Here is a 25887-nt window from a genome sequence, read left to right on the forward strand (position 1 = left end):
TTTTTGCAGTGAGCATGAGTGAACATTTCTTAAAGGGTGGTGAGGACACGGAAGGCAGGAGGAAATGACCTGGCCCAGGAGACAGGTGGCTGGTGTTTTCAGCTGGGACTGCCTTGCCCTTCCGGGGACAGTAGGGTTGTCACTGCTGTGGGACCACCCTAGACTGGACAGAGTGCCCCAAGGGCCAGCACCAGCTGGAAACCCTGCCCCGGGGGTGGCTGCTGCTGCTCCACCTGCTTTTCCACTCCCTGCAGCGTGTTCCCACAGGCTGGGTGTCCCGTTTGGACTCCTAAGTGGGGTCTCAAGTCACGCTCCCAAAGCCCCACGCCCCCAACCTGGAATGTTGTGTGCTAGAATGTGCCAGAAGCTGCCTGAATCACCGGATCCAGTCTTGTGGGTTCCACCCACAGATCCACGCTTTGCAGACACCCCGGAAAGGGCTGATTCGGAGCCTGCACCAATGGGAAAGTAGCAGAGGCCCAGCAACAGGGCAGGATTGGCAGGCCGACTGGGCAGGCGGTGGGCTGAGCTCCCGGAGGGCCTGGGGTTGGGCGCAGCGGGAGGGGTGCCGGTGGTACACTTGGCTGCCTGGCAGTGTGCCTTCCCCCGCAGCACTCAAGGTCACAGCCTGGCCCCTGGCTAGTATGGGGAACACAAGGTTCAAAAGTGTTTGTCCTGCAAGGGGTGGCGTCAGAGAACCGGGTGGGGAGGGCTTTGCTGGCTTGGGTCACGGGTTATATAACCAAGGAAACATCAACTTTCCGTGCAGGTTAGAAACCTTGCCAAGAAAAAAAAAAAAAAGCCGCCACCAGTTGGCTCTTTCTTCCATTTGCGTGGGTGTTTTGAACTGTGTCGCCATACGTGCCAAGACACACACTACTCTGGCTCAAAAATAGCCAGTTCCCGTCCCAGCAGTGGGAGTGACAGGGAGGGCGCAGTCGCCCCCACCTCCTGTTCGGGAACGTTAGGAAGTTCCTGCATCCGGCGGGGCTTTGTTCTGGGTGTCGCTTTCAACTGTGGGAGAACGCTCACAGTGCTGGGCATCTTCCAGCAAAGGCTCAGCTGGACACAGGGCTCCCTGCTGCTGGCCGCGGCCATCCACACCCCCCCCCCCCCCCCCGGCTTTATCTCCTCATTCCCAACCACAACTGTCTCCAGTAAACCATTCTGTCCACTCCTGGCATCCCCACTGGCGCCGTCTCTATGAATTTAATGTCTCTGGCTAAGTCATAAAATGAGGTTTTTTAAAGTACAAAACAATAGTTGAAAAAAATTTCCCAAAAGATACAACTTTTCTGGGAAGCTTTAACAATAAGCACCGCTCTACAATATTTTTCCCTTGTCTTACACCGGTAGAAATATTTAATTGTGGGACATAAAACACAATTAACCTATCACCTATCAGGCATGTTCACTTGAGAATAACCCTAGACATTTGATCCCCTTTAGTGTTGGCGCCACCATCTCCCTGGGGAGTCAGCTCAAGGTTTTCATGTCTTCCACCCCAACACCCACGCTCTGCAAAGACCCCACCATTTGCAGTAGGAATTTGGGTCCGGGAGAGCCGGGAGCTGACTGCTGGCAATCCCGCGGAACGCACCGGGAATGTGCCTCGCGTGTTCGTGGGGGAGGCCTCTGGGGCGCCAAGAAAAGCAGGGCTCCCCGCTGGGTGCTGCCTTGCCTCGGAGTGAGGGTGAGGGTCTCCCTCTGAAAGTGGTGTCTGAGCGCACAAAGGAAGCCGCCCGCACGGAGACGTGGGGCTGGCACCTGCTGGACTGAAACCCAGCCCGCAGCTCCACAACCAGTGTGCTGTGGTTTCAGACCTGGCGTTTCTCGCATCTTCTATTCCGGTGCAGTGACTTCTCCTACTGCGGGACTTGAGAAGCCCAATACTAGGCCTGGACATGTTCACCTGCCTGTTGTTACTAAGGAGTGGTAAAAGCAGAGGTGGAGATGCCGGGGATCGAACCCGGGGCCTCATACATGCAAAGCATGCGCTCTACCACTGAGCTACATCCCCCTCCCTCACGTAGGTAGTGCTTGAAAAGCCTAGCTATATTTGTGCTATGTGTTACTATAAAGAAGTTGGATTCACAATTCTTAGGACCACAGAGGCACTTCCCTCTCTTTTTTCTTCTTAAGATAACACGTTTTTAAAAATTACTTCATAGTCAAAGGCTTAATGCGCCACTAAAGTATATTCTCTTCTTAAAGTTGGTCTTGTTTTTTGCCCTGAGCTGCAATTGTGTGCGGTGTGTTTCAGCAATGTAGGATTTAGCAAAGGCAAAGCAGAATGTACTTTTGGGGGGGGACAGGGCCTGGGCCCCCAGAGTGACCTCTCTCCGCCCAGGACCAGCGCCTGTACAAAGGGGGTCCCCAGCTCTCCGACTGCGGGGAAGCACCAACCGCAAGCAAAAAGTGTTAGCTCTCTCCCCGTCGGGGAATCGAACCCCGGTCTCCCGCGTGACAGGCGGGGATACTCACCACTATACTAACGAGGACAAGAAGCAAGTGATGTGACTCCAGCAACTCTGTTAAAGAATAGGTGAGTTTAGCAATGCTAAATAAACTTCAATACACTTCAATAAAACATTGATGGAATTAAAATTCTTTATGAAGGATTACACCACTGTAGTCAAATGGGGAAAATCTGTTGGGGGTGGGAGTTTGGGGGAAAATCCCCGTCTATACGAAATTGTAACACATAATCCAAAAATTCAAAATAAAAAAAAAGCTACATATAAAAAAAGAATAGGCAGGTTTTTCTGTAACACCGTTTTCCTTCGCGAGTTCGCCACGCAGGGATTCGCAGGGACCGTGCAGGAAGCAGAGGGTAACGAAAGCCAGCAGCGCGGATAGCAGCCCTGGGGGAGTTGAGGGGGTGTAAAAGGAGGCGGATCACCAGTGGGGACGCGGAAGTTTCCACACCGCAGGAAAGAAAGGGAATCGGAAAGAAAAACTCCGGCTGCCGAAACCCGGGATCGAACCAGGGACCTTTAGATCTTCAGTCTAACGCTCTCCCAACTGAGCTATTTCGGCCGCTGCTGCAGATCCTGCTTGTGCATGCTTCCTGGGGCTCGCAGAGCCTCGCGTCTCCGGTCCGCCTGCGCTGCACGCCTGGAACCGGGGCTGGGCAGGAGTCCGGCACGCTCCCCGCGCGGGCGGCACGGCCTTCCGGGCCCTCAGGAAACCCTGGCGATGCCCGGCCGGCCCCAGAGCCTCGCTGCTTCCTGTGCGCTGTCTCCTGCGGGGACAGGGCGGCCAGCGTCCTCGCCAGCCCAGTGCCTGTCACTGCCTGCAGACTCGGGGCCGGGCGTCGTCAGTGGGCCCTGCACGGAAAGGCACCCCGCAGCTGCCCCGGGCCTCTCCCCCAGCCCCCCACGGCTCCCTCGGCCTTCCTCTCTGGGATTTTGGCCACCAACAAGGGGGAAGAAAAGCGCGACATGGATTCCTGTCACAAGCCCAACACCAGAGCAGATCCTCCATTTAGCGTCCAGCCGGGTGGGTGAGCGCCAGTCCAGGAGGAGGCCGAGGAGGGGGCTGCTAAGGCCGCACCTGCAGAATGCGGCCCCCTCCTCAGCCGAGCAGTGGAGCAGTGACGAACAGATTTCCTGAGGAGCCTGTGGCACCCTGTAGCACCATTTAAGACGCGTTCCTTTGTCCCCCAAGCCCCACCATGACAGCCCCCTAACAAGAACGACCCCTCACACCCCAGGGTACTACTTCCCTGGCCCGCTGTCTGTACCAGGCCAGCGAACCTCTCCCTGGGGCTCCAGTAAAGCTTGTTTTGAGCTGAACTTTATTCTGTGTGGATTTCTGGTTGTGAACATGAACTCACAGGAGCCTTACACACACCTCTTCTGGATTGCCTCTCCTGTGAGCACGCGATGGGTTCACAGTACGGGACTTAGTGGAGGCTGCAGACCGGAGCAGCCGCGGCCAGGCTTGCAGCTGGAGAGCCGGGACCGGCCGGGGTGCTGCTGTCCGGGGCGGGAGCGGGGACAAAGCCGCCCCGACGCCACGGGCTGACCCCGTGCCGCTCCGCTCCCGTCCCCGGGCCGCCTCTGCTTTCCAAATTGCCTTGAACCCGGATGGAGGCTCATCGCACAGGCCGACTACAGGTGGAGGCGGGTGAGAACCCAGAGTGACCGCCGCAGTGCGCGGCGTCCCCAAAGTGTCCAGATTCCCAGAACACGCGGGGGCAGAAGGAGGAGAAGCTGCCAGAGTTCCCACTCCGGAGAAATCAGGAGAAGGAGGCCGAAGAAGGGTGAACCGTGAGCGTGCAGGGTGCACCGAGACCGCGGGAGATCGGGAGCAGCGGGAGCCTACAGCGCCCCACACTCACGCCTGTAAAAGGAGTCGGCCTCCCGCAGGGAGGGACAGCAGTGCCTTCCCAAAATGGAAAAAAACACACGGAACCTCCCCGTCGGGGAATCGAACCCCGGTCTCCCGCGTGACAGGCAGGGATACTCACCACTATACTAACGAGGACAGGCCATGCTAGCTGCTTTCCGGCCCGGTCCCTGTAGACACGCATTCTAGGGTGGCGGTGCCCAGCTGCCCCAGCGGGGAGGCGAGGCCGGTGGGCGCTTCGCGGGGTTCCCAGGCAGCGCGGCGCGCCCGGAAGCCAAGAGGCCGGAGGAACCGGGTGAGCCCGGTGCGCTCGCCTTCTCCGGTATCAGCACTGCCCAAGCATCCACCAATGGCAGGGGATGTAGCTCAGTGGTAGAGCGCATGCTTTGCATGTATGAGGCCCCGGGTTCAATCCCCGGCATCTCCACTCCTTTTCGTAACATTTTCCCTTGATTCGTTTACCTGGCTGCAAAAGCCAATAGCTTGCAGGACCCGGATGCTGTCCACCACCGCCATCGCAAAGGCTGGCATTTCTGCATCCAACGTGTTCTTGTGCGAGGCTCAGGCAACTGCATTTATGCTCAAAGCTTCCCCCTCCCTTTTTTTTTTGAGGTCCTTTTATTCCAACCGGCAGGCTGGACAGGCTGGCAGTATCCAGGGACCTGGGCAGCAGAGGAGGGGCTCAGCCCCAGGCAGAAGAGGGGACTTTCCAGAGGCTTAACAAAACATACATTTATTTATTGCAAAGGTAGAGTACAGAGGGGGGCGCACGCGTGCACACACACACACACGCGCGTGCCCCATCTGTCACAGGGCCACAGCGGCCATGACTGAGGTCACCAGCAGACTTCCTCAAGGGTTCCGCACATGGGCGCCAGCGGCCACCTCCCCGTACAAGAGCAGGCAGCCGGGTGCAAAGTGGAACCGTCGGGACCCGAACCTGCGTTCTGAGGGCCTGTGGCCAGCCGGGCAGGTGAGCAGCCGTGGGAGCGTGTGGGGGCGAGGGCTGGGCAGTGAGGGCAGGCCAGACTGGCTCCCATGCTCTGCCCCACAGTCTATGGTGCGGGTGACCTGTCACAGGCCAGATGCTGGGCCCTCCATGTGGGTGGCAGGATGGTAGGGATTCCTTGCTCCTAACAGGGTCCTCTTCCTGCCTCACAAAATAGAAGGGGCTCTGGGCCCCCCTGTCAAGGCCTGTCAGCGTGCTGTGGCAGAGGGACAGGCAAGGTCATCTCTGGGCCAGCTGAGAGCTGACTGCCAGGGGTTCCAGATGTGTACTCCACACAGCTGCACAGGGATGGGACCGGTGCCCGCCTTCCACGGGAAAGAGCTCTGAACAAGTGTATGTGGGGGGAGCCACACCACTGGGCAGGGCCCCCAACAGCCCAGGCCTGTCCTGAGGAGATCCCCTTTGCAACGGGGACCAGCTGGTGAGTGGGAATGCCCATCTAGCACGTGACCCATTGTCCAGGGCAGCAGGCCCGTCCCTGCTCCGACTGGAATGGATGAGCTCTCGGGGGCCTCAGCTTGCCTCCTGTGAGCAGATGGGTCAGAGGGACCGGACCAGGTCTTGGTGGCTGCAGGTCATTGCCGTTCAGTCCTCTTAACCTTCAAACCAGTCTTCAGCCTCGTAGCAGGTGTGGGGGTCAGTGTTCAGAGGTCGGCGGTTGGCGGCCAGGCCTTTTCGACATCGGCGTGCATGGCTTGGGGGAGCCATTCGCAGTACTGGGCCAACAGGTCTGCAGGGCAACAGAGAAGCCACGTCAGGGACCTGCCAAGGCCGGGCCAGCTCCTGCCCACTCTCACCCACTGACTCTGGCAAACTCACATCTGGGGTTTTTCCGCCATGCAGCCAGCACGGCATCGCGGCAGTCGGCCTGCTCGGCCACCAGGGCGCTCAGCAGAGTCTCCGTCCTGGGCTGCAGCCTGTTGTGCAGGAGGAGTTACAGAGCAAGGTCATGACTGTGGGGCAGGAGGGGCTGGGACGGGGAAGGGTCCCGACCCAATCAGCTGGGGACACAAGGATCTACACCTTGCCCCCACACTCCCACCTCTGCAGGCCTCTCCCGTGGAGCCCATCCTGGAGACCTGTGCTGTGAGTCACCAGCCCCTCAGGGCCAGCCCCAGGCCCCCATCTCGAGTTCCCAGATGAGCACAGGTATATGCTGGTGCCTGCTCGCCCCTCAGGGAGCTCCCTGTTCCCCAAAACCATGCACTGCCCCATGCGCCAGCAAAGGCTACTCTGCCCCACAGGGAGGCAGGGCCTTGGGGCACCTGGACCTCGGGCAGGACAGAGCAGACGGAAACGAGGAGCTGAGGAGGAGGAGGTGGCAGTGAGAGCTGGGTGGGATGGGGCACTCTGCACCCAGCTTGCAGGGTCCCACCCCAGGAATCCACAGCTACCCAGAACCTCAGAAATGACCCTGCTGGGCGAGAGGATCCCGCACCTGTCACACACCTGACCTCACAGGAGAAGGAGGCCAAGGCAGCCAGAAACTGCAGCGCGGCAGCCACATGCCGAGGGTGCTGGCTGCCAACAGCTGCCGGAGGAGCCCGCACAGCCCACAGAGAATGGAAACCAGAGAGGAGCGCTTCCCGGCCCCCAGTCTGCAGGCCTGTCCCAGTGGCCCCAGAACATGTGAACTGCCCCAGGACACCTGGGGGCATACCTGGCCCACGTCTTCAGCATGGTGTTGGGGCTGGACAGCAAACAGCTGCGGAATGTGGCCAGCTTGCAAAAGACCTGAGGAGAGATGGTACAGGACTGAGATCCAGGCATTCCTGCTCATGGCGCCGAGGAGTAGGCAGAGGGGCCCGTGCTTACCTGCCCTTCCAGCAGAAAGCGTGCGAAGTGCTTGTAGCGGTCCAGGCCCTCTGGGAAGTCCACCTGCACGGCGGGGAGCGGCCAGCCAACTCGATCTGGAAGGCAGGCCGGTGAGGGGTGGTGCTCAGAGCCCAGCCTCACCCCCCAAGCCTGGGCCCCACCTCCAGCGAGGCAGAGGGCCTGTAGACACTCCCCAAGACACAGGTTCCAGGCAGGGGGACGGGCAGCCCAGACTCACAGAACACGCTGGCGCGGTGACAGAGCACTCGGCCCTTCTCAGGGCAGTAGGCAGGGGCTGGCTCCTCCAGGGGCTTGTCAAATTGGCAGTAAGAGGGCAGCAGGGCCGGGATCCACTCGGCCTCCACGGCAGAGACGCCTGGGGACCAGGGAGAGGGCCAGGGTCATGGTAGGCCATGCTGACTGGATATACCTGCCCCGGCTCACCAGGGCTGCCAGCTCCACACCTTTCATGTACATCTTGGTGGTCTCCACAATCTCCTGGTAGACCACAAACTCGGGGAGCTCTCTGAAGAGGACGGAGCTGGGGTGGATGAAGACGGGGTCATCCAGGAGGGGGGTCTGCACAGACAAGGAGGGAGGGTGATGTCAATGCAGTCACCAGACCCCGCCATTCAGAAGAGCCCCAACAAATGGCTGTGCTGGCTGCGAGGGAGACTGGGCACGCTTCAGTATGATGGATGGGGCAGTGCCACACGCTGCAGGCTCACTCAGGGGCACGGGAGGCCCAGAGAGGGCAGGGCGGGGCTGGCAGAAGCTACTCCAAGATGGGACTCCACTGGTGCGAGAGGACCTGGGGCCACGCACAGGCCAGCGGCCCGACGGGAGGCAGGCCTTACCTTGTAGCCATTCCTCCCCCGCTCGTCCAGAAGCTCCTCGCTCTGTACCCTGCGGGCCAGGTGGTCGCCCAGGCCGGCCGTCACAATCTGCCGCAAGTAGGTCACCTGGCTCTCGGTGGGTGGCTGCATCTTGGGGTCCACAAAGAGCCCAGCCTCGGGGCACACGGCATTGACTAGGGGTGAAGGCTGGGCATGAGGGCAGCAGCAGAGGCCACTGACGCTGGGACTGGGGTACACTGCTGAGCGAGGCCACAGCCTCAGCCCCCTGCCCCTTGGGAGAAGGCAGGTCCCAGAGAAGCCATGTCCCAGAGCCCTCTCTGCTTCCCTGCAGGCCCTAGGTGCTCTGGCAGTTGCTGAGCCCAAGCATGGGGTCTAGGCGAGAACTCTTCTCAAGCTGGGAAGGGCCTGGGGGACAGAACCAGAGGGGTGCAGCCAAGCTAGAGATGGGAGTGAGACAGGGACTGTGAGGGCACCCCAAGTGTGACACGAAGTCTGCTGGCAGTCTGCCCCGTGCTGTCACGTGGAGCCAGGTGGGTGAGGTTGGGCAGGGGGTGGGGTGTACCTGCAGTGGTCAGCTGGCCCCTCAGGCGCCGGATCTCCAGCATGGCCTTGTAGCGTAGCCCATTGCTTTCACAGAACTGGGGTGAGCAGCCGGCGTACTCACAGGCTCCTACGGCACCTGCAAGAGGATCAGCCGCCCTCACTCCAGGCCCACACCAGGCCAGGGCACCACAGCCACTGCCATGCCCAGCAGTGGATACCCACCCAAGAGCACCATGAGGTCGCCGAGCTTCAGGGACTCTCCTTGCCCTGCCCAAGTCCTTCTCATCTGGGCCACCCGAGCCCGCTTGTCCTTCAGCACAGTGAGCTCCTCCTTGCTGGCCGCCGGCCTGCAGAACACACACACACACACACACTGTGCAGAACAGGTGGCTGCTGCCTCAGGGAACCCCAGGCCCAGCTGCAGACACACCACAGGGGCCACTGCCCTTCCTGGGTTTGCTTGCTAAGTGGACTCGCTCCAAGAGGCTAATTTCTGGAAGCAAAGTCCCTCCCACCATCTGGGTCCTCTCCTGCCAGGACCACCAGGGTCATGGCTGCCATCGGCCAGAGGGTTCCATACAAGGCTACCCACTGAGTCAGGCCCAGCTCAGGTCACGGCCTGGCCCCCACTGCACCTGTCCAGTTCCTCAAACAGCTCCCGCACAGTCATGGCGGCCACGATAGTGATGGTGTAGGGCAAGCAGTCGTGCTGGTGGCTCAGAGCCAGCATCTTGGCGTAGCGGGGTGCCACAGGGAAGGTGGCCATGGTCCTGCCCAGCGCGGTGATGGGGCAGCTGAGCCGGGAGCTGTGCACCTGCAGCTGCTTCGCCCTGCAGGGAAGACAGGGCTGCCTGTGGCTCGCTGCCCTGAGGGTCAGAGCTGGAGATCCTGGGCGCCAGGTGCCCCGTGCCCCCACTGCACCTCTCTGCCTTCCGGGGGGCCTGCAGGGCCCCCAGCGCGATCAGCAGCTCCTCTGCAGCAGCCAGGGCCTCCACCGAGGGGGGCGTTGGGAAAGGGAAGTTGATGACCTGGGATGAAGGCACATGGCAGGGACAGTGAATGCCGTGTGTGTGAGGGGGAGTGACGGGACCGTACCTGCGGGGGCACCTGCAGCCCTGCCCCCGAGCCTGACCTTCTCAATGTTGAGCGCCTTCATCTGCAGGATGAGGTCCTCCACGGGCCGCCGGGTGATCTCCGGAGGAGGGAACTGCTCAAAGTCTCCAAACACCGCGGATGAGTACAGCCTGGGCACGGAGGGCGGGCACAGGGAGACATGGCTCAGCCATGCCAGCCCCGGCCAGCCCTGCCCCAGCTGTGAGCCAGCACGGGCAGCCCGTCTTGCCCTATCCCGCCCTTCTCAGCTGTGAAATGGGCAGGGCAGCAGCCTACAGGGGGCTGTGGGCAAAGCACGACAGCCAGTACACAGAGCACCCAGCACAGGCCCTGCAGGGTCAGCACCTGTACTCACGTGGGAGACTCAGAAGAAACTCCTGGCTCCTGGACATGGCTGGCCCAGCCCTGGCTGTTGAGGCCAGCTGGGGAGCGAACCACAACATGGAGACCACTATCTCTACCTCTTCTCCTCAATTCAATGATTTTTTTTTATATATAAAGAAAAGGCTAGAGGCTCAGCAACAGAACAAGGGACGAATGCAAATGTGAGCTCATGATAGCCCAAGGGCACAGGGCCCAGCAGATGGGAGAGGACGGTACCACTCCTGCACGGGAAGCAGGGACCCACCTGTAGCAGTGGCCGGGCTCCGTCCGGCCCGCCCGGCCCGCCCGCTGGTCAGCCGAGGCCTGTGAGATCCATGTGACGCGGAAGGAGGACACACCGGTGACGCGGTCATAGTAGCGCTTCTTGACCTTGCCGCAGTCCACCACGTACTTGATGCCAGGGATGGTAAGGGATGTCTCGGCCACGTTGGTGGCGACCACACATAGCCGAGTACCCTCTGGAGGCGGCCTGAAGACCTGGTATGGGGGTCAAGGGAGGGCCGGTGGGATGCAGGGTGCGTCACAGTGGGCCAGGCCTGGGCACTGGGCAGGGGCGCAGCCAAGTCCACCCATCTCAGGACCCCAGTGTCCTCTCAGAACCCCCAGGGAGGCACCGGTACCTGTGCTTGCTTCTCGGGGGCCAACAGTGAGTACAGCGGGAGCACATGGAGTGGCAGGGAGGCGTCCAGCTGCTCTCCTGGGGGATACAGACACTGCTGATCCCTGTGTGGGGCAGCCTGTCCACACCCACCAGCGCCCTGTGCCAGGAGCTCAACCCTCGATGAACAGGGCAGCTGGGCCAAGCCTGGGGCCCGGTGAGAGACTCTGGACCATTTGCCCACCACAGATGCCCTGAGCACAGCTTGCAGTTCCTGCCACTGGTGCTCCAAGGGCTGGCACCACTGAAGCTGGGCAGCTTTTGGGTGCCCCACACAGTAGGGTACTGGCCCTGTTCACATTCTTACAGCCTCAATGGGCACACCCTACAGCCAGCATTCCCAGTTACCGCCGAGGCCTGAGTTCACACGGGAATGGTGCCCAGTGGCACTCAACACCCCCAGTATGGGAGGGCCTTCCTGTACCAGGCAGCTTTGGGAGTTCTGAGCACAGCAGGGATGGAGCAGCCAGAAAGGCTGGCTCTCCAGTGCAGCCAGCCATGCACAAGGGCAGTACTTGGGGTTTGTGGCAGCTGCCGCCCAGGCCTACGGTAGCGTCTGCCATGTGGGGCAGGGGTGGTGGTGGCGCTCAGCACACACTTGGGGTACAGGACTGAGGGAGGTGAGGGTGGGCTCTGCTGGGCGCACCTCCACCGGTGTCGTCATCCCCCAGGTCCAGGTCCAGGTCCGAGCCCAGGGCGGCCTCCTCGTCATCCATCTCCGCCTCCCTGTCCTCGCTGCCCTCTCCGGCCGGCAGCACCGAGTAGTTGTCCAGGCTGATCAGGGGCAGCGTCTGCGGTCAATGAGATGCCAACAGCATGGGCTGCGGCTGCCCTGGTGTGACCACTGTCGTGCACAGGGACAGTGAACCCACTGACGCCTGCCTGCGTGACAGCCCAGTGTAGGTCCACCCCTTGGACCAGGGGACAGCCATGGGAGCCACATCCTAGGGCTGCTGTGAGCATGCTGCAGTGCAACAGGTACACCACACCTCACACCCCGCGCCCTGGAGGCACCTCGGGGAGCCCTCCATCGCAGAAGACCCCCTGCTTCCACTTCTCCAGCAAGCATGGTGGGGCCTGCCCTCCCAAGTGCTCTCACAGGCCCTGCTCAGGGTGCTGGGGACCCAGCATGGTTGCCAGCAGCTCCATGTGACCACTGCGCACGGTGGTATGGCGCAGCCAGGAGACTAATTTCTCATTTTCCTGCAATCCAACATGGGCTGGTGGCCACCATGCTTGACGATGTGGCTTTGCAGCCCAAGCTGCCCACAGGCTCTGCACCTACCGAGGCAGCCTGAGCCTTTCGTGCCCTCGTCCGTGACTTCTTGAACTTTCGCATCTCTTCCGCTGACTCTTTCTCATCTTCCTTTTCTGCAAAGGAGGAGATGTGAGGAGAGAGACACCTTGTGGCCAGAGGAGGACAGGACACTCTGCTCCTCACAGGGGAAGGGCAGCTCCAGCCAGGGCGCCAGTGAGGCACAGGTTACCTTGGGCCCTAGGCCTGCAGTGTGGGAAGGCCTTCCTGAGCCTGCGGCACAGCGCGTGCACCTCAGCCTGCCCCGTCAAGAACACCAGGATGCCACCTGTAGGGAGAACCAGGTTCCCAGCAAGCATTTCCTTAGCAATGGCCATCAACCTGCCACAGCGGGTGGGGGCTGTCTACGCCAGTGAGCCAGGCTGCACAGACAGGCCAACAAGCCACACCAGGACAGGAGGCACTGTGAGGGCTATTCAGTCAAGAGACCTGGGGGGCCATTCCCGGGCATCATCCAAGAGGACAGGAATGAGGTCTCCTGTGTCAGGCACGAGGCAGAGGGGGGCTCCTGGTACAAACCCTGCTTCTTGCCTCACCAGCCCGAGGCTCCAGACAGCAGTGAGAACCCCAGGCAGCCTTGCACCTGGTCAGCGGCAGGACACGGGCAGGTGCCGCGGCTCCAGCAAGAGGAAGTCACATGTGCCGTTTCAGCAGGGCGCAGCAGGCAGCCTCAGGCTCCGGCTCCGCAAGGCCACGACTTCCTGAGCTGCTGTACTGCAGGTGGACGTGTGTGCGCATGCGTGCCACCAGTGCCCGGGACCACGGATTCCTCTGACATCAATCTACCCCCAGCCAGGTGAAGCCGGCTTAGACAACACAGGTAAGCAAGTGGACACGGCAGAACGGTCAATCAGCTGAGGTGTGCCCGGTCTCCCATCTACAAGGGGGCACTGCCAGTGCCCAAGGGTTGTCCTGCCATCGGATATGGCCAACCCTCAGCTGCCTGCTCCGGCTCAGTCATGCATCCTCACACTGTTTTGGGCAGAAAGAGGCGAGCTGGCATTGTGAACATCCAGAACCAATGAGGAAATTGAGGCACAGCAAAGTAAGAGACTGATCCAAATCAGAGGGGCCAGGGCCTGGACCTCAGCCCGCTGCCCACCCTGCCCTCACCAGGGCCTCACCTGCAGGCAACATCCGGTGGATCTTGCACACTTTCCGGAAGCACTCGCCACTGTAGTCTTCCAGCGGAGTCCGCTTGTTGAAATGCACCGTCACCGGGAACTGCCGGGACTCCACCTACGGGGGCCCGAGGTGTCGGGGGAGGGGCTGCTGTGCCCAGGAGTTCCACAAGAATGAAGTGGGGGAGGGCCCCAGGAGCGCCCCAAGAAAGCATGAAGGGGAAGAGGGTACACTCGCACAGGAGCTCTCCAAGAACACGAGTGGGGGCAGCGAGGAAGAGGAGCGTACTGCCTCTTCCCTGGTCTTTCTGCATGCTGTTCTTTTTAAGATTTCTTATTTTATGGGTTTGGCACAATAGCCTAGTGGCTAAATCCTCACCCTGCATGTGCCGGGATCCCATATGGGTGCTGGTTTATGTCCTAGTTGCTCCACTTCCCACCCAGGTCCCCTGCCTGTGGCCTGGGAAAGCAGTAGAGGCCGGCCCAAAGCCTTGGGACCCTGCACCCACACAGGAGACCCGGAAGAAGCTCCTGGCTTCTGGATCAGCTCAGCTCTGGCCACTGCAGCGACTCAGTAGACAGAATATCTTTCTCTATCTCCTTCTCTCTGTAAATCTGCCTATCCAATAAAAATAAATAAATTAAAAAAAAATTTTCTTATTTATTTGAAAGGCAGATTTACAGAGACAGAAATAGCGGTCTTCCATCTGCTGGTTCACTCAGTGCTCCCAATGCCCAGGGCTGGCCAGGGCAGATTCCATCCTGGCCCTTCATGTGCCCAGCTCAGCAGCAGGCAGCTACTCTTCTCCGAGCCAAGTGTGTAAGCACATGGCTCTCTGTAAGCAGAGCGAGGTCGGCCGGGATCCCCTCCACCCGGAGAGGCTCGGCACCTCCGGGGTTACCTTGATGACTGGGGGCGGCTGGGCAAAGAGCCGCTGGTTCTGGGTGAAGTCCTCCACTCGCAGCGTGGCTGACATGATGAGCAGCTTCAGTGGCAGGTGCCTCTGTGGGGGACAGGCTTGGTGAGCCATGGGCAGGCGGGCGTGCAGCCGGGGACCCTGTGGGTTCTGCTCTTCCCCAGCCCCTCCTGGTTCCAAAGGACTCCCGGGAAAATGGCCCTGCCTTGCCTTTCACATCCCTGAAATCAGGCTGATGGTGGGTAAAGCGGGCGTGACTCTAGCGCTCAAGCTGTCAGCCCCCTCCACTGCCCATGCCACCATCTGCCCTATGGGGCTCGTGAGCCCCATGCACCCCCTGGCCACTGGGTTCTTCCCACCGAGCCAATGCCTGAGAGCACGGGCTGTGGCAGTTTGGGGAGCCCCGACCCAGGAGGCCCCTACTGTCTACTCATGGAGAAGCTCACAGCCAGTCCTGAGCGACCCATCTGCGGGTCTAGGGAGCACGCGGCTTAGTCAGACAGCCCCACTTGCACTGCAGAACCAAAGATCTGCAGGTGTCACAAAGCCAGCTCCTGCAGGGTCTCCTGCTTTGGACAGAGGGCAGACCAGCACAGGGGGCCAGCCCCCAGCCCCTATGCATGGGGAGGGACAGTGGGGACAAGTGCGTCCAGGGTCTGCCCACAGCACCAGCCCAGGGCAGAGTCCTGGTAGTGCGGGGAAGGCCTTGGCGCCCCTCCGCACCCCCGTCCCGTCCAGCTTTACCTTTGCCCGCAGGGCAACGATGCGGGACAGCAAGCCAATGAGGATGTCGGTGTATACGCTCCTCTCGTGGGCTTCGTCAATGATCACCACCTTGTATTTCAGCAGCAGGAAGTCCTGGCGAAGGCAGCGGGGAGGCCTGAGTCACGCTCCGTACCCCAGAGCCCTATCCAAGGAACCCCACAACACTTGGTTGCCCTGTGGCTTCGGTGTCCTTATCTGGGAAACGAGGACAACAGGCCCCTGCCATGGGGGCAAGAGGAGTCGTGGTGTCATTCAAACCTGTAATGCACACAGCAGTGCGCTGGCAGAAAACAGGCCAGCATCAGGCAGCCGCTGGTTCCCCGGGCCCGGAGCACAAGCAGCCATGAAGGCAGCTCGACGGCAGCTCGACGGCAGCCAGACGGCAAAGGTTCCCTTCGGTGTACCGCGAGGGAGAAACAGCACGCCCACCTGCCAGCCCACCTGCCAGTGGCCTCCCCTCTGGGCCCTGCCCACTGCCCGCCAGTCACTTTCTGGGAATCTCCTGGTGTCCCTGGAACACAGGTTCTGCTCCCGAGGCTGACCAGCAGCCCCGCCTAGCCCAGCAAGGCATCAAGAGGACACGGGGTCCACCTGTCTTCAAACGCGGGGCAGTGCCCAACATGCCCCACGTGCTCAGCACAGGCCTGGGAAACGTGCTGAATGCTGCGGATTAGCAGGAACCTGAATCTACTCTCAGGAAGGCCCGGCCAGGTGCCAGGCTCCATGCAGAGCCACACTCAGCCACTGCCCGATGCCCCCCACCCCAGGCGGAAGGCACCAGTGGACCCAGCGTGAAACGGAAGCTTGGGAAGGCTGAGTGAGAGCACTGGGAAGCCCGGTGCTGGCCGCTGCTCCAGTCGGGCTCACTGACTGCACTGAGATAGGCAACTGACCTTCTGGATTTCTTTGAGCAGCACACCGTCCGTCATGAACTTGATCCGGGTCTCTTCCGTCACGTTCCCTTCGTAGCGGATCTGGTAGGAGACGACCCTGCAGGGACAGAACAGGCCCCGCTCATGGAGGTGAGAGCCACAGCACAGCTGCCTGGGGCTGAGCCAGGCTGCTCCGAGGCCAGCAGGAGGGCCAGCAGCTGCCTGGGCTGAGCGAGGCTGCTCTGAGGCGAGCAGGAGGGCCAGCAGCTGCCCAGAGCACAGCTCTCCCCGCGTGTCCTGCCCCTGCAAACCCACATCCAGTAAGAGGGACCACGGAGAGCCAGGTGGCAGTTCTGGCTGTTGCGGACATTTGGGGAGTGAATCATCGGATGGAGGATCTTTCTGTCTCTCCTCTGTATATCTGACTTTCCAATAAAAAGAAATAAATCTTTAAAAAGAGGGGGGGGAGAGAGAGGAAGAGAGAGAGAGAGCAAGTGAGTGAGCAGTGCCAGGGAGGCGAGGCACCCACTGCTTTCGGTCCACACTGCTAGTGGGCTCTGACTCACGTGTCCCTGCCATCTGTTCCCTGGTGTGACAAAGGTACCCTGGTTGGTCCTCTATCCACCACACACCAACCCTTTCAGAGACGATTATGGCAACAGCTCTCACCCTGCCCCCACGTGGACGAGGCCCACAGCACTGTGACTTGGCTCACTCTGGGCAAGGTTGCCAACACCAGCCCATGACCCTCCTCCCAGGAAGCAGGGGCACTCACCGCTCCGACAGATTCATCTCCTTGGCCACTCTCTGGGACATGGCTACAGCAGCCACTCGGCGGGGCTCAGTGACACCAATGATGCTGTCGTCACTTGGGGAGAATACATGTCAGCAGTGATCAGCCACAGCAGCTCGCCTGGGTCCCAGACACACACGGGGACGCCCAGCAGCTCGCCTGGGTCCCAGACACACACGGGGACGCCCAGCAGCTCGCCTGGGTCCCAGACACACACGGGGACGCCCAGCAGCTCGCCTGGGTCCCAGACACACATGGGGACGCCCAGCAGCTCGCCTCTGCTGTGGACACACACAGGGACCCCTGGCAGCACACACACACCTGGATCCCAGACACACAGAGGGGCACTTGGCAGCTCAGCCTTGTCTGGGCCCTGACACAAAGTGGGGCGCCAGGGTCCCGGACACACAGAGGCACCTAGCCTGGCACAGAAAAGGCCAAAGCCCAACACGCACTCCCGGGATGTGAGCAGGCAGCCACGGGCCAGCGGCCCCAGGGACAGCGCTGGGAACGGCAGGGAAGCAGCTGGCCAAGCAGGAGAAATATGAGAACCCGAGTACTGGTGACACCAGCGCCCTGTGCCGGTGCCCTAGCACAGTAAACGCACTACGCAGTGTGAACACGAGGGAACCTGTGCCAGGTCACCTCCGCTCTCTATTATCTGCAGCTTTCTTGTCAATCCAAAGTCACGTTGGGGGACCTGGCGCGATGGCATAATGGTTAAGGTCCTTGCCTTAAACATGTACCAGGATCCCATATGGGCACCAGTTCTAATCCCAGCAGCTCTACTTCCCATCCAGCTCCCTGCTTGTGGCCTGGGAAAGCAGTCGAGGACGGCCCAAAGCCTTGGGACCCTGCACCCGCGCGGGAGACCCAGAAGTTCCTGGATCCTGGCTTCAGATCGACACAGCACCCGCTGTTATGGCCACTTGGGGAGTAAATCATTGGACAGAAGATCTTCTTGTCTCTCCTCCTACTCTCTGTACAACTGCCTTTCCAATAAAATGAATAAATCTTAAAAAAAAATCCAGAAATGTTAAAAAAAAATAAAGTCATGTCAGAATAAAAAGCTGGAGGTAGGCATTTGGTTAAGATGTTCTGCCCTGTTCTGCACTAGGTGCAACAGCATAGTGGCTAAATCTTTGCCGTACGTGCACCAGGATCCCGTGTGGGCACCAGTTCACGTCCTGGCTGCTCCATTTCCCACCCAGCTCCCTGCCTGTAGCCTGGGAAAGCAGTGAAGGCTGGCCCAAAGCCTTGGGACTCTACATCTGCGTGGGAACACAGAGGGGGCTCTTCGTATTAAATCAGCTCAACTCCGGCCGTTGCAGTCACTTGGGGAATGAACCAACAGATGGAATATCTTTCTCTGTATCTCCTTCTCTCAGTAAATCTGCCTTCCCCAAAATAAATCTTTTTTTTTTTTTTAAAGATTTATTTTTATTATTTTTCATTGGAAAGGCGGATATACAGAGAGGAGAGACAGAGAGGAAGATCTTCCATCCGATGATTCACTCCCCAAGTGAGCCGCAACTGGCCGATACTATGCCGATCCGAAGCCAGGAGCCTCTTCCGGGTCTCCCACGCGGGTGCAGGGTCCCAAAGCTTTGGGCCGTCCTCAACTGCTTTCCCAGGCCACAAGCAGGGAGCTGGAAGGGAAGCGGGGCTGCCGGGATTAGAACCGGCGCCCATATGGGATCCCGGGCGTGCAAGGCGAGGACTTAACCACTTGCGCCACCGCGCCGGGCCCCCCAAAATAAATCTTAACACACACACACACACACACACACAAACCCATGCTGTAGTACCATAACTCAATCATTTTGATTAAAAAAAAAGAAAAAGCCCTGCATTTCCATGGTCACCCTGGCTGCTATGTCATGGTCACCACACAGCCGTCTGTGCACGCACTGAGCCTGCCTCCCACTGGACGAGGGAGCAGCTGTGTCCACACGCTGGCCCGCCTGACAGTGCAGAGCCCCCAGACACAGGGACTGGCCAGGCTTGTGGGACCTGGGCTGCCTTCTGCATGGGAGGGCTCGGCTGCTACAAGGCAGAGGGGGCCCGAGGCTTCAGCAAGCTGCCCCCGCTAGGTGCCGCATCACACTGGGCACACCTGGGCACTCCAGTGGGGAGGACCCCAGAAGTGGGAGTCTGGTCTCCCTGGAGCTCTGCCCTTCAGAGAGTATGCTCTGTCTGCTGACATGGACACAGCTCCACGTGGAGCCCCAGGCATCCCGCAGCGAGTCTGCATGCTTCAAAGGGCTGCTCCGGGCCTCCTGCCCAAAGCTGCAGGGCATGGAAACATCCCAGGGAGGACCAGATCCCCCGAAGCCCGCCGTAACTACTTTCACATCTAGCCCCCACCTGCTGTAGCCTGCTTCGTACAGGAACTGGGGCACCTGCGTCGTCTTCCCGCTGCCGGTCTCACCGCACACAATGACGATGGGGTGCTCGGCCACCGCCTCCATGATCACTTGCTCCTCAGAGAGGATTGGGAGCTTGAGCCGTTCTTCCTGGGGGAGAGGGCGTGTCACCTTGCAGCAGGGCAGAGGCGGGACCAGAGCATGCGTGGCAGACAAGGACTGTGCCCAAGGACCCCAGGCTCAGCCAGCTGCTGGCGGAACCCTTGGCCTGGGGCTCAGCAAGCACTTGGGATTAAACTGCAGGGAAGGCCAGTTGCAGCCCTGGACACCCAGGCCCAGCAAAGGGGATGCCCCCCACTCCCGCCCTTACCCCTCCGACCCTAATCCCAAATGCTGGAGTGGCGGACCTGCATCTCAGGGGAGCGGTTCAGGGGGATGAACACGGCGGGCTTCGCAGGGGGCCTGGGTACGGCTGAGGCTGCAGTTGGAAGGGGAGCAGGGGTCCGAGCTGTGGCAGGCTGGTGCTGGGGAACCAGGCCCTGGTCCCCAGGCCCTGGCAGGGCTGGCGTCAGAGGCCCTGCCCCCAGCGGCCCAGAGCCAGGGGCGTCCTCTGGTTCTGAGTCTGCGGAGGACGGAGACTCCTCTGAGGATGGCTGGCGACTGCGCTTCCGGCGGGCCCCACGAAGGCTGCTCATCTTCTGACCCTGGGCTGCCGCCTCATCAGCCTTCCTGGGAACAGAACAGACATCAGCAGTGAGGGCCACAGGACCCGGGGCTGCGCCCAAGGCCACAGGAGCCTCTTCCAGATCTCCCATGTGGGTGCAGGGTCCCATGGGAATGGCCGAACCTTCCACTCTGAGGCCCCCACTCATCAGGCAGCACCCTCCTCTATGCTGCCCAGGCGCCGCCTTTTGGGGACACAGCCCAGTATACTGCCCTGCCCCTCTGCCTACTTCCCCTTGGCTTTCTGCGCTGCCAGGCATGGGGGTCTCCAAAAGGTCATGAACATGCACTCTAAAAATACTAAACACATCAAAAAACTTTGCGCTAAATGTATGTATTTGTTAACTGGAGAGAGCTTCCACTTGCTGGATCACTCCCTAAATGCCTATAACGGTCCAGATAGGCCAGAGCTGGGACTTGGGGACTCCATCTAGGTCTCCCCACCTGTGACAGGGCCTGTTAGCCTCAGCGGGAGGATAAAAAATGGGAGTGGAGTTGGACGAGCACCCAGGTACCCCATGGCATGTGGGTGTCATCCCCTGCTCCCCAGGCCTGCCCCAACAGAGGCCAGGTTACCATCCACTGTGTCTGGTCCCCCCAGCTCCATCCCAGCTGTACCCCAATCCCTGCCCCGCCCCAGCTCACTCCCTGCTATACCCCCATCCCGTCCCAGCTCACTCCCTGCTGTACCCCCATCCCGTCCCAGCTCACTCCCTGCTGTACCCCCATCCTGTCCCAGCTCACTCCCTGCTGTACCCCCATCCTGTCCCAGCTCACTCCCTGCTGTACCCCCATCCCGTCCCAGCTCACTCCCTGCTGTACCCCCATCCCGTCCCAGCTCACTCCCTGCTGTACCCCCATCCTGTCCCAGCTCACTCCCTGCTGTACCCCCATCCCTGCCCCGTCCCAGCTCACTCCCTGCTGTACCCCCATCCTGTCCCAGCTCACTCCCTGCTGTACCCCCATCCTGTCCCAGCTCACTCCCTGCTGTACTCCCATCCCCGCCCCGGCCCCGCTCACTCTCTGCTGTGGTACATGCGCTCCCCGGTGCCCAGCTTGGCCGTAGTGTACAAGAGCTTCATCTCGGCCTCGGAGACCTGGACTGCACTCAGCTTCTGCAGCAGCTCAGCCCGCTGGAAGAGACGGGGTGGTGGACACTCGGCATCAGGCACTCTGCAGGGATTAGACTCCACAGCCCCTGGGTGACACTGACATTTGTATGAGGCTCCTCCCGGAGGCCCAAGGTTGCCCAGGCTTCACAGGGGGCCTGGGCCAGCAGGCTGAGCTTGGGCAGGCCTCTGTCCTGTTTATGGGGCCTGGGACTCCCAGACGGGGCTCCGTGTGGCACTGACTGTCACATGCAGGAAGCCAGGTGAGGCCCCTGCTGCTGTCCGGGAGCAAACCGCAACAAGACCCCAGCCGACCATTGCATTAACACAGTGGGAAAAGCGAGGGCCCGGTGGGCTTTGTTCACCCCACACAGGGGTTTCTGAGTTTCTCTTTACTATTTTTTCTTAAATACACATTGATTCATGTATTTGAAAAACAAAGTGACGAGAAAAATCCTCCAGCTGCTATTCATTCTCTGGGCCAGGGACTGCAGCCTGGTCCCCTGCACGGCCTTCCCAGGACACGAGCAGGCAGGACAGGTAACAGACACCCCAAGTGGCAGCCTGACCAGCGGCAGCACGAAGCCTGTCCCCCGCCCAGCCATCATTGCTGCAAGTGGACACGTTTTACACCTGCTCTCACGTGCACACTTCACAATTAGGCAGACGGGGAGCAGCCAGGCCCGAGGACCGGCTTCACGCTGGGGTGGAGGTGCCAGGTCAGCTCCCTGCTTCCACACCCAGGAGACAGCACTATATGGCTCTTGCCATTCTCATGGGAGACCCAAACTGAGCTCTGGACCCCTGGCTTCCGCCTGACCCAGCCCTGGCCATTGGAGCCAGATTCTTTCTCTGCAAGTCTGCCCTTCAAATAAATAAAACAAAACCACAAACGCCCAGCACTGCATACGTGGGCCTGGCCGGTCAGCTCTCACCTCAGCCCCCCGCCCACAGCATCTCCGCCGCGATGCAGCTCACACTTAGGGTCAGGTTGCATCATCCGCGCATCATAGCCCAACAGCAGCTTCTGGGATCTGCCTCCTCCCTGCCACCCCAGTGCCAGCAGCATCCTCAAGACTCATGCTAGGACCAAGGCAGACTGTCCTGGCATGGAATCCCTGGCCCGGCTGTGAACGCTAACTTGCAGGAAGCACAGGCACGCTGGCAGGCACACCCCGTGGAGCTGAGGCAGGAGCTGGGCAGAGAGCCGGCACAGCTGGCTCACCGGACAAGGCACAGCAGCCCATTTCCAGGTGGCTTTGTTCCTTCCAGAAAGTTCCCCAGATGGACCACCTGAGGGCCTGTGTGCCTGTGAGAGGGAGGCAGGGGGCTGGGCGCACCTGGCTCTTCTTCTCCTTCTGTTCCAGGACCCTCTGCAGTGCCTTCCTCTCCTTCTTGCTCAGTGGCTTCCTCTCTTTCCGTGGGGGTGGGGCCCTGGTCTTCTTCTTCTTCTTGCCAGGCAGCACCAGCGCGTTGCTGGCATCGACGCCTTTCAACGCATCCTTGCCTGCAAAGACAACCCCGGCTTGTTCTCAGACCCTGGCTCCCGGGCGCCACCCTCCCGCGGGACGCTCTGGGAGGTCCACAGGGAGAAGCGGGTTTTGAGTTCTGAGGGGGTAGCTGACAGGTGTAGCGGTGTTGTTGCTTGGGGGGCCTGGTCAGGTCCTGACTGTACCCTGACCCAGCTTCCGGCTGACACACAGCCCAGGAGGCAAGGCCGCCCACGAGGGTGAAGTGCACTAAACTCTGTTTCGGCCTGCGCTGACCTTAGATGTCGCGCACACACGGGCAGCTGACCAGTACATGGAAAAAGGCTCCCTGCCTTTGCTTTATCTATTTATTTTAAAATATTTATTATTTTTATTGGAAAGGCAGATAGCAGAGAGGAGAGACAGAAAGGAAAATCTTTGTCTGATGCTTTACTCCCCAAGCGGTTGCAATGGCTGGAGCTGAGCCAATCCGAAGCCAGGAGCCTCTTCCAGGTCTCCTGTGTGGGTACAGGGTCCCAAGGCTTTGGGCTGTCCTTGACAGCTTTCCCAGGCCACAAGCAGGGAGCTAGATGGGAAGTGGAGCTGCCGGGATTAGAACCGGTGCCAGTATAGAATCCTGGTGCGTGCAGGATGAAGACTAGTCACTAGGCTACAGCACCAGGCCTATCTCTTTGGCTTTAATATAACCAAATACTGTAAGAATGTTGAGGGCCCAATAGGGTAGCCTAGTGGCTAAAGCCCTTGCCTAGCATGCACCAGGTGGGTGGGGACGAACACCCACCTAAGGAGCGTGGAGAGGGGGCAGCCAGGCAGGCTGGCCTCAGACCTGCCTTCCCCATCAGACCCTGGGCCCACCAGGCCTGGACGCCTCTGCTGGCCTCTGAGCGGCCGCCCTCCCCCCAACCCAGGGTGACAGACACCTGTCCCAGGGCACGACGAGCCCCCACTACCCTGTCAGTTCTGAACTGCCAGAGGCCAGATGTAGAAACTGATGCACAAGGCACCTGGGTGAGTGCCAACATCCGCCAAGAAAGCCACTGTGGAGGTGGTCACGCTGACCGGGACCTCCCAGGTCAGCCCGGAGCTTTGCCCCTCCTCCTGTCCCTCTGGGGCCCCCACCCCGGCCTGGACAACCGCACCCTCCCTGCAATCTTCTGTCGAGGGCCAGGGAACAGCTGGCCTGGATTTGCTGCTCTCTGCATCAGAGCCACCAGATGCTCACCGGGGCAACCCATCCAGTCATTCGCACAGTGCAGGTCTGGATGCCCACCCGTACCTTCCCCAGGCTGCTCCCCGGCCAAAGCCGCCAGCCCCTGCAGCCCCTCCTCCCCCGGGCACCAGGGTCCAGCGCGAAGTCCCCCGACCCTGGGTTCCCTTCTCTCACGGGACCCGGGCGGCCCCAGCTGCCCCAATGCCAACACCTCCTCAGTGACGACCCCCAGGAGCCAGCAGCCCACGCCCTTCCTCCCCGTCATCGCCTCGGCATCCCATGGAGCGAGCAGGTGAGCCCAGAAACGCCAGTCCGGAGCCAGGGGATGGCCACTCGCCGGCCACGGATGACCACCGGCCATGAGGTGACAGAAACCTGCGTGCCACGCCCGTCCGCCTCACCCTCCAGCTCCAGCTGCACGAGGGGCAGCGCCTCCGGGGCTCCCTTCGAGGGTCCCGGGGCTGCCTGCTGCCGCCCCTTGAGGTTGTACCGCCTGCGCAACTTCCCCATCGCGACTGGCCGCGATCCCAAGTCCGATTCACGTGGGCAGCCAAACCACCCGCGGCAGAGCACTTCCGGGTTGTGCTCTCGCGAGAACTGCATCTACCCGGGAGAACGAGGGGCGGGGTCGCAGGGAGTCCATGCGGAGAGGCGGGGCCAGGCCGGGGCTGGGCGGAGTCCTGGAGGGAGGGGGCGGGGCCAACCGGGTGGGCGGGGCCGATTCAAACTGGGTGACCGTGGGTTGAGCCGACAGTTCGCGCCCAGGGCTGTGCCCAACCGACAAGTCCGTAGTTTCCAAATCTGAATTATTCACTAATACTGTTTGGGCCCCAGGGACTCCTGACATCTTTTAAAAGATAGCCCCGCTCCTGATAAAACTTGGCCCGCCCTCTTCTGATATTCTTTTTGTTTGCTTTGGTTTTTGTTGTATTTATTCTCTTCTGATATTCTTGCAAGAATGGCGTTGGATATAAAGAGGCTTTATACCCATCAAGGAACAGATAGATGGGCAACGAGCAGGAAGGAGCTTCCCCACTCCGCTTCCACTGCGTGGGGAGCCGCATGTCTTCCGAATTATGGCACTAGCCAGCATTTGTTAAACCATGGGAAGTCTACCCTGAAGAGATCAGACTGCGACACGAAGATGTCAGGTGTAAGTTTAATGGTGTAGCAGCAACAGAGGGAGGGAATATCATTATATACTCGTTATATATATCAATATCATGATAGTGTGCCTATGAATAACACTGAATTTGTTCTCTGTGTTGATAGCACATTAACAAAAATGAGAGGGTTAAAAAGTGTATAATGGTTTTCTTTTTGTTTTTTCTTTTTAGAAAGGAGAAGTTATGGGTCCAGCACAGTAGCCTAGCAGCTGAAGTCCTCGCCTTGAACTCACCAGGATCCCATATGGGCACCGGTTCGAATCCCGGTGGCCCCACTTCCCATCCAGCTTCCTGCCTGTGGCCCGGGAAAGCAGTAGAAGACGGCCCAAAGCTTTGGGACCCTGCTCCTGCATGGGAGGCTCAGAAGAGACCCCTGGCTCCTGGTTTTGTCCTGGCTCAGCCCTGGTTGTGGCAGCCGTTCCAGGAGTGAACCAATGGCTTGAAGATCTGTCAATTCCGCCTTTGCAGTAGACAGATACGTGTTAGAATAATAAACAGCCCTGGTGGCTGCTCTCAATCTCCCCCTCTACCGGTCACATGCAGAAAGCAGCTGGACATCGAATGGTGGGGACTGCAGGTAGGGAGTGAGGTGGCACAGCCAGGGTGAGGTGAGGAGTGAAACTACACATTGGGGATTTGCTTCCCCAAGGGAATAAAACCCCTAAGGACATACGAAGAACAGGTGCAGGTTTGTGAAGTCCAGGAGGGGTCTACAGGGAACGGGGGCAGCTCTCAAAGAGGATCTCAGGGCCCAGTGCAAAGGCCTAGTGGATAAAGTCCTCACTTTGCATGAGCCACGATCCCATATGGGCCCTGGTTCTAATCCCAGCTGCCCCACTTCCCATCCAGCTCCCTGCTTGTGGCCTGGGAAAGCAGTCGAGGACGGCCCAAAGCCTTGGGACCCTGTACCCACATGGGAGACCTGAAAGAAACTCCTAGTTCCTGGTTTCCAATCAGTTCGTCTCTGGCCATTGCGGCCGCTTGGGGAATGAATCAACGGACGGGAGATCTTCCTGCCTCTCCTCTGCATATCTGACTTTGTAATAAAGATTAATAAATCTTAAAAACAAAACGAGGAGCTCAGAGGAAGTGCCCCTTCCTGCCTTGGGGATCCCTCCAGGCTCCCAGAGGAACGAGTGGGTGTCCAAAGCTGCCTGCCTCCCCTGCAAGGCACCCCATCGCACTCAGCCCTCTGCAGGTCGAGGGGAGCCCGGCAGGTGGGGTGCGCCCAGGGAGGTGGCGCAGGGTCTTCCCACCTGGCCTTCTGGGTTCCCCAGTCTCCCGACGGTGGTCGCACCGCTCCTGCAG

General features: G+C 60.1%; 1 protein-coding gene and 5 non-coding genes across 6 annotated transcripts; 1 reads left to right on the forward strand and 5 right to left on the reverse strand.

Annotated features, from left to right (window-relative positions):
- Window positions 1-1948: 1948 nt before the first annotated feature.
- On the reverse strand, window positions 1949-2020 carry TRNAA-UGC. Its single transcript has one exon. It is a non-coding gene; the product is annotated as a tRNA-Ala (tRNA).
- Window positions 2021-2429: 409 nt separating this feature from the next.
- On the reverse strand, window positions 2430-2501 carry TRNAD-GUC. The gene has a single exon. It is a non-coding gene; the product is annotated as a tRNA-Asp (tRNA).
- Window positions 2502-2966: 465 nt separating this feature from the next.
- Window positions 2967-3039, reverse strand: TRNAF-GAA. Its single transcript has one exon. It is a non-coding gene; the product is annotated as a tRNA-Phe (tRNA).
- A 1380-nt stretch (window positions 3040-4419) lies between these two features.
- On the reverse strand, window positions 4420-4491 carry TRNAD-GUC. Its single transcript has one exon. It is a non-coding gene; the product is annotated as a tRNA-Asp (tRNA).
- Window positions 4492-4708: 217 nt separating this feature from the next.
- Window positions 4709-4780, forward strand: TRNAA-UGC. Its single transcript has one exon. It is a non-coding gene; the product is annotated as a tRNA-Ala (tRNA).
- Window positions 4781-5141: 361 nt separating this feature from the next.
- Window positions 5142-23964, reverse strand: DHX37 (DEAH-box helicase 37). The gene is made up of 27 exons (XM_040987140.1): window positions 23815-23964; window positions 22054-22220; window positions 20625-20737; window positions 19289-19610; window positions 18883-19031; window positions 16498-16590; window positions 15744-15840; window positions 14830-14943; window positions 14071-14172; window positions 13172-13286; window positions 12220-12315; window positions 12018-12103; window positions 11379-11523; window positions 10695-10771; window positions 10319-10551; window positions 9710-9821; window positions 9499-9605; window positions 9213-9407; window positions 8800-8924; window positions 8597-8713; window positions 8035-8207; window positions 7642-7756; window positions 7416-7553; window positions 7178-7272; window positions 7023-7096; window positions 6182-6279; window positions 5142-6092 (listed from the first exon to the last, which is right to left on the reverse strand). The coding sequence occupies exons 1-27, from the start codon at window positions 23921-23923 to the stop codon at window positions 6007-6009; spliced, it is 3453 nt and encodes a 1150-aa protein (XP_040843074.1). The 5' UTR covers window positions 23924-23964; the 3' UTR covers window positions 5142-6006.
- Between the last annotated feature and the right edge of the window lie 1923 nt (window positions 23965-25887).

The sequence above is a fragment of the Ochotona curzoniae genome, unplaced genomic scaffold (genome assembly GCF_017591425.1).
Source record: "Ochotona curzoniae isolate NIBS_2020 unplaced genomic scaffold, NIBS_Ocur_1.0 contig_46, whole genome shotgun sequence".
Taxonomy (NCBI): Eukaryota; Metazoa; Chordata; class Mammalia; order Lagomorpha; family Ochotonidae; genus Ochotona; species Ochotona curzoniae.